Source organism: Dermacentor andersoni, chromosome 9 (assembly GCF_023375885.2).
Source record: "Dermacentor andersoni chromosome 9, qqDerAnde1_hic_scaffold, whole genome shotgun sequence".
NCBI classification, from domain to species: domain Eukaryota; kingdom Metazoa; phylum Arthropoda; class Arachnida; order Ixodida; family Ixodidae; genus Dermacentor; species Dermacentor andersoni.
In genome coordinates this window covers 38,728,132-38,736,289 of record NC_092822.1, presented here as the reverse complement: position 1 = coordinate 38,736,289, position 8,158 = coordinate 38,728,132, and the positions used below count along the sequence as shown (strand labels likewise).

General features: G+C 45.7%; 1 protein-coding gene across 1 annotated transcript; it reads right to left on the bottom strand.

Moving 5' to 3' along the window:
- Positions 1-448: 448 nt before the first annotated feature.
- Positions 449-862, bottom strand: LOC140213307 (TNF receptor-associated factor 6-A-like). The gene has a single exon (XM_072284516.1). It carries the CDS (start codon positions 860-862, stop codon positions 449-451), a length of 414 nt encoding a protein of 137 aa, XP_072140617.1.
- Between the last annotated feature and the right edge of the window lie 7,296 nt (positions 863-8,158).

Here is an 8,158-nt window from a genome sequence, read left to right as displayed (position 1 = left end):
AGTACATCATCAGACTGGCTCGATATAAGGCCACTTATTGCTAGTTGTACTATATAATATAGTTTTACTATGTACTGGCAAGTATATGCCCATCCAGGAACCCAGCCACGGGGAAGAAAGGCCACGTTCGCTACACACCTAGCCGCTTTCTTTTGTATATCCTCAATGAGAAAAAAAAAGAATGATAAAAAGATACCTGGTATGTAACTCATCAACGTGCTGCAGCTGTTCAGGCCGTTTCCAGCCGACCACCGCATGACACGCGATTAATGGAGCAATTGGGAAAAGAAAAAACAATATTTATTACGCACTCGAGTGGTACAGGCATATCTTCAAAGGCCGCTGCTTCGAATTTCAGCGCACGTGGTCAGAGGCTACCTAATTGAAGTGGTCTATGCGGCCCGTCGTAAGCGGCACAGGGCTACTAGATCCACCGGTGACTCCAGGCCTAGGCGCCAGCGATGCCACCGATTCCGAAGATGCATTCCAGCAGGTGATGCTGAAGTTCTCCAAGTACTCCGTTGAACGGGCAGCCCAGACCGGCATGGAAACAGCGCACCGGCAGTGCCATAAGATACTCCAGAGAGAAGTACACGTCGAAGACGTCTTCCGCCAGGAAGGATTCACCGTCGAGGGGACACAAGCCGAAACGGGGCCTGTGTTCGCAGCTGGGGCCATCACAAGCGTCTTTGTGGCACCGACCACACAAGGTGTGCCAGCAGGGAAGCAGCACAGCGTCGGCCGCCACCACCTCGCAGTTCGCGCAGACGCACTCTGAGGGCAACGGCTGCTCGAAGGTGATGGGTTGCTCGTTCACGAATGGCCAGTCGTATCCTTGAAGCGTGTACGTGGTCGCTTCCATGCTGTAAGCGTTATCGCGGAGATCCTCGGAAGACCCGGATGACTGCGACGGAGAACCAGGTTGTCTGTCTGCCCGGTCTGAGTCGTTGTCGTCGTCTGGAGCGGTAGTCCGGTCGCAGGGTCGGCGATGGACAGATTCTCCGTTCCTCTCTGGAAGTTGTGGCTCCCTAGGTGGTTCGTGGCAGCCGAGTTTGAAGAGCGCGCCTTTCTCGAAGCTAATGCTTGCAAGACGATGGGGCAATGATGGGTGCCTCACTGCATTCGTCTATGGCCAGCCGCAGGTGTCAGGGTTGTGCGCGGCAAGGATGTGCGTGACGTCACGTCGGTCTGACTCGGACGCGCTGAGAGACGAGAAGAGTGTGGCCGAGGTGCACACTGTGCCTTTTATAGCCTGGTAGGCGGGGCCTCCCTTCGGGCTCGTGATTGGTCACAAGTTGTTGGAGAGTGGGTTTGAAAAATTAACCAATCTCTGGACGTGTTTGGAGCAACAAGGGAAGGAATGCCGGCAGCAGAGAGAGAGTGGGACACATACACGCTCATCGTCCAAGGAGGGGTGAACATTTCCAGGAAAGAAAAATAGCAATTCGTTCCTCATCTGTCAGCGCAACAACTACACAAAGAAGAAACAAAATAAAGGCTGAAGTTCACGAAGATATTCCAACTCACTCAATTCTCGGTACTTGGGGGAAAAAATGCAAGCTGTAGTAATTGGCCTAACCATGTCCGCATACCTCTCAACCAGCTGCTCCCACCTGACAATAGACTAAGATACTGACACCCTTTCAGCTATGGTGCTTTCAGCAAATGTCTTTAGAAGCATGGCTGCGCATTTTTTAGCTAGTTGCTTTTACACTATATGTTGTAAGTGCTAATAGTACAGGCTGTTTAAAGGTGGAAGGCACGTACAAACAGAAGCACCAGTCAAATATTTATAAAGAAATAACCGAAACGAATAACGTGCGCCTATTTGAAGTTCGCATATATATATATAAGGAACCTAAGTTCTTTAGGTTCAGTGCATAGGTAGCTGAACAAATGAAGTGGCACACTTACGAAAATTGCATTTGTAACGTTTTAACCGTTCGGCCGTGGCACGGCCTTTGTTAGAATAAATGTGTGTTCGTTGATTCTGACGAAGGCCGTGCCACTTCCGAAATGTTTGTCTGTATATATATATTTATATATATAATAGCAGTGGTGCACTCAAGGTAACGTTTAATATCAACGCACTAAGCGTTGCGGACGTTAGGCTTTCGCTGCCGACATCCTCGCTAATTATCGTCAATCAAAACAACCGGTGCAGAAAGCGTCGCTTACACCGATTCCGACAGTGCGTGGGAACTTCGTAACTTTTCATCTGAAAAAAAAATTGAACTTCCGTATTTATTCCGATTTTTTTCTTCTTTTGGACGCCCTCCAGGCTCAAAATTCATCCCTTGAGATTTGAAAGGACAAACGCGGACTTTGAATGGACCTCCATTTGATGCACCTGTATGAATGTTTATAAGTTTAGATCAAAGTACTGTGACCCCTGTGACTGGGGTGTCCTTCTCATTCAGTATGTTGGCCTTTATTATACCTGTACCGTGCACACCCCTCTATTCGGCAACGGTTTGACATTCCTAAAAGCTGATGAATGACATGGTACAATGCGTCTCTGTCGCCTGTGTGGGGAACTATGAAGATAGTACATTTTGGTGTGATTCTCGGAACGGCTTAGTGCTCGCCCTTCCTTTCTGGTTGGGAAAGGGGATCGTGGGTCCGTACCTGGTGACGAGAGTGTCTCGTCGAGGAGCAGCCTTGCCAGGCAACCGCGATAAATTTCGCTCGATAGGCTTAACTTTTGTTGGCTTCTATTGTTGTGCGCGTGGTTTTATGGGCGGGCAGGGACGCTTACCCCACCTGGTCACGTGGTAATGACTGTCGTGCAATAAAAAGTCTGAAATGTATATCGTGCCGCACTCATATAATCAAATCTTTATAGCAAATGCTTGCGCCAGCTGTTCAAGGTGGACGCGTCCTATTTGAAAACATTTATTCCTGCCGGTTCAAGTACGTTCGTAATATCCGGTGTGATGCAACGCTGTTCTTCAGTTTCTCGAATATTACTGAAGGACGTGGGAATTACTTACGTGAGAAGTCGTAGTGTCCTGGTGGCGATTTTAAGATTGCAGAAATGTATATATATTTATTTACTTTAGGGGGCCTCACGTCGCCAATATTGCCAAAATAATTTCAACCACATACTTGCATAACGCTGTATTGTACCCATTCAGCAGCACCGCCTTAACCATCCCACAATGGTGCACACCCACTTATTCTGAGAGGGCATGGTAATGCTAAAGTCTATTCATTGATAACAATGCTTCCCTTGGTCATCAAGACTAGGGCCTGGGCTAATTAAAGAAGAACAAATTCGGAGTAATTGCAAATGCATTTGTGTTTGTGCTTCCTCCTCAGTGGGGAAGAGAAAGAGTAGGCAGACCGCATTCGAGGCAGAAATGCCTGTAAACAGGACGTTTTCCGTTGAAAAACAGCCTTGCGTAGTTTTTCAAGTTAATATTGCTTGACGTGCGTCACTGTGAAGACTGAAACGGGGCGGGGCTAGAGTGTGCCACAATCATGGAGGGGGGGGGGGGGGGGGCCTTGTCGGTCGCGCTTCAAGGGCGCTTTCCATAGACAACTACCTACCGCAAAAGATGTACAACAACGGGGGTACAGCGCTGTGTACTCTGTTTCTCTGAACTGTCGAAGCATGATTTGCTGTGGCCGCCGGACTACGTTTGTAAACATTACGGCGATTGTTTGTCACAAGTTCTGTGTGTTGAAGGAGACCTACACCATCCGTTCTCGATAAATCTCAAAGAATTATTTTCACCATGGAAACGCCGCGACATCATAGCCAGCGCTGCATCTTTAAGTCAACGGTGCAGAAGAAAGCCATGAAAAAAAAGTACTTATGCAAAGGAAATGCATGTTTGTGTCAAGCTTTACATTTAGTTACTACCTGCAGCGCATATTAAATGGCTCTAAGGCAAAATATCTTTTCATACAGTAATTTCCCAGCTAAATAAATAATCGTTATCAGGAGGAAGTTCTTTGTTCTTTTAAAGGCTATGAATGCGAGCTCGTTGGTAAGAATCCATGGAGAAAAGACCGCGCAATATAAATACGGACAAGGGAGGAAACAGGACGAGATTGATAAGGAAATTATTTCCATTGTGGCAGAAAATAACCGAGGGCGCTTCTACGAGTAACAGCCGATAACAAAATCGTCTGTGGCACCCATGTCTTGCCTGTGTTGCTGATGGCAACTGGTCATGGCGGAGCTGTTGTGCCGACACATTCATGACAGACATTGAGGGATTCACGAATGCATTTATTGCTTAGAAACATCTAGAAAAAAAGGACGTCTTGTTGGGCGAGTTGGCCACAATTCTTCTTGGGTACTAGGCGCGAAGGCACACAAGAAAGAAGGAAGGAGACGGGACAGAGCGCCTGCACAGTCTCCTTCCTTGTTTCCGATGTGTGTTCGGGCCAGAACCCAAGAAGGATCTAGAATACTTTAGAACTTGATTCAAAGGGTAGCTTTCCTTGCCTTGTCTTTCAACTTTTCCACTGGTGCTGTCTGGCCCACCACGTCGGATTATGGCCCAGAGCATTGCATACGCGACAGAGCGAGGCAGTGAGAAAAGGCGATGCGTGAAACTAATTTGGACCTCACCGCGTCGAGTGTGCACAGTGGCTTCTGGAACTCCATGGTCGTCAACACACCACCCTCTTGACAGCTGTCATTACCCGTGACCCCTCTGCAATCATTCCAGAAACTGCATCGCTTACCTTATTTCTAAAGTGGGAGTCAAGAGAGGGGACGAAGATAGAACTTTACAGAGGAGGGCGAGAAGAGGCCGCTCCCGTGCAAAGGGGTGGGGGGGGTGGGAGGGGATAGGGAAAAGGAGGCGTGAGAAGGCACGGGAACGCGGCCGCTGCAACACGAGAAGGGTTCCGGGAAAACTGGAGAAACTTCAGTCCAAGGTGCGCCCTGGTATGTTTCTGCTATTTCTCAAAAATAAGCACCACGGAAGTATGTCAAGCGAACAACTTACACAGGGCGTGACGAAGAAGAGCCGCCTAGTGTAAAGCGCACTGCGGGGTCTAGGCGACACTACCGCAGCTGTCGCACATCAGATCAACACTTTTTTTGCCCGCAGCAGTAGCTTTGCGACTATGGCATCGCTCGAAAGAATCACGCGTGTATTCGCGAGATTCTTTCACACTCGGGAAAACACTTTCATGTAGCGCGTGCTGAGCAACAGGAAGCTGTATCGGGAGTTTTTCATGTTGCTCTACAATTTTCTCGTTGGCACTTTTCATCTAGTTATACTGTTCGAGTAGTTCATTAAATTAGTTGAGTAGAATGATCTAATTTGGTGTGATGTAAACGATCGTCCGAGTATTTCCAAGAGACGGAAAATGGCATTTCATTTCAGTTTTATTTTCCATAAAGAACAGACATTTCTGGTAGGGATACCTGGGCAAAACGCTATTTTCTTGACAGCTTTACTGGGCCCGGGCAACCTCGAAACTTTTAGCAGCGGCAATATTTAGGAGATGAGCCAGATTTATGAAAGAACATAGCCATTAATGAACACATACAGGTGACATGCACATGATCTTCCACATATACCCACGTATATACTAACACACACATATATAGCGATTTGACTTCAGCAGCTCATAGATATGCCAACAGTAAAATTATTTTATCCATTTCCAACAATAATGTAGGTTCGAACTTAAGTCGAGATTGAAAATAAAACCACTTGTGAAGTCTGCATTGCATGCTGATAGTTAACAGTATCATAAAATTATACATGTTTCGCAAATATTCTTTAAGCTGTTTCAAAGTAAAGCCCAATGTATGCTTGTACCTGCTTAAGATACTAGGTAAATTATATTTCAGGGTTTGTAACTTGTAGTTCGTGCGGAAACGCGACGGAAACCAAAAGTCCCTGTTTCGCGTGCATATGTTACTTAGTGCGGGTATTACTGATGCTGTGTGTGTAAGAAAATCGTGAAAGGAGCTAGCCGAAAAACAGAACGAGCGCAGAATACGAAAGTTGTACATGTGATGAGAGGCCATAGTCTTATAGGTCTGCACTGCAACACCAGTGTGTGCTAAGTGCGTTATGTTTGCAATGCATCGAACTATTACCTCGGTTCGGTCCAGCTGCATTTGCATATGTTTAATGTTGTTTAATCTATTGAAGCAAAAGGTATTGCGTGTACGCAATGTCTTTTAGCGCTATTTTTGTGCAAACGAGCTACATTGTATTGTACGTTTAATAAAGAAATAATTTTACTTTCTTGTACTGTATTTTTTTTCTAGCAGCACCTTTGTGAATTACCGATAGTTCTCAACCAAATTCTTTTTTTTATTTCTTTTGCGTTGTATATTTAAAAAGTAACGATGTCTAATACTCAAAATACGTATAGTTACCATTGGTTAGTTGTTGCCCGCATTGTTTTCACAACACTGCATAACAGAGGGACCGTCCACAGTTTCTTTTGTCAAGTTCTTGCGTCCCAGAAGTGTAATATATTTATGCATTCTATCCAGCTGGTGACCAAATGAACGGTTCTCTTTTGTTTTGTATTCAATATGTGTTACACGTAATTTTTCTCATTTCTAAACCACACCTATAACCGTCATAACACCGACTGCTGACAAATAATAATAATAATAATAATAATAATAATAATAATAATAGATAAAAGTATGGCGCCTTCGCTCAGGCAAGAGCTCGCCATATATATGGGTCTGGAGGAAAACTGCATAAACATGAACGTGATAGCGACAAAAAAAAAAAAGATCGCGCGGTTCACGTTGGCCGTGTGTCTGTTTGACCTTGGAGAGGCATAGCCAAAACCTTCCCGAACCAATAGCAATACCAGGAAAACCTATTTGCACGCCGACTTTAGAAGCTGCTTCTTCGAGTTTTCACTTCACAGCAAAATGATGTACCTTTCTTTTACGAAGCATCATGTTGTGGAACAGGCGCGAGATGTCCTGCTTTTCTTTATTCTGCATATAATATGTCGTATGAAGCCGCTTCGTTGTGCTACAAGTTTACCTTCGTGCTTCCAGAATCTCATATCTTCGAGCATCCGCCATCGTCGTAGCGGTCGTCTTACGAAAATGCTCTGTGGTGCACACCAAACAGCCAGACCAACCGGAGCAACCGTCAATACCACCTGCCCTCTTTGATGCATCGCTGTATGCCAACTAGACTCCGCCGAAGAGAGGCGACTCTGCTTTATCGCTTGTGGCTAGGGGTGGCTTTAACGCAATCTCACTCATTTCTCATTGGAATGGCCGACAATGCTCTCTGCAATGCCTGTCTTTGCGAAGAGACGGTGGAACACATTCTGTGCGACTGTCCTGAATATAATGTTCAGCGACAGTCCCTGGCATCCGTTCTAGCGCACCTTGACACTAGATCATTGTCCCTTGAAACGATTTTCACATGCCGCCGACAAGAGACATCGCAGCTGAAGGCGACGAAGGGACTACGTCGGTTTTTGAAAGAGACGGGATTGGACAAGCGGCTGTGACAGTGATATGAGGTACCGCGCAAGAGTGATGGACTCTAACGGATGATGTGTGTGTGCTCTGCTATGTACTCTCTCTATCCCTTCCCCATCTTTCAACGCCCCCATCCAGCTCCCATGTGTAGGGTAGCAGACCGGTTAAGCTAAACTGGTTAACCTCCCTGCCTTTCCTTCTCCACTTTTTCCTTCCTTCCTTCCTTATGAAAATGCTTGCGCAGTTAATGACTACAGCCGCGGAATAGGAAGCTTTAAGCCTCTTGATAGCGCAAGAAAAATACCGCTAATGAAACTCGAGCGGTAATATACGTTTCAGTAACTGGCAATTGCGGCTCGACTGTAATCTGTTTTTGCGGAAAATCAAATTATTTTCAATATTATGTTCATAGATACAAACTAAAAACCTAAACGATGCATATATGTTTGCAGCAAGAATACTCCTATGCAGTTGGAGTATATGCACCGGCCTTCATAAAAAAATATTCTAGTGCGTTTTTATACATAAACAACATCCTACGAAAATACTGCCCAGATAATTCAGTAACGAGCGTCTGAGAAATGCGTTCCGGTGTGTACCAAGGGTTTCCTGTCACCGCAGCAGAGACCTTAATAAAGACATCTTACTGTGCTCAAATGTCGGCCAACATCATTCCCCCATAATAAACACATGTTGTCGTCCCAGGTTCAA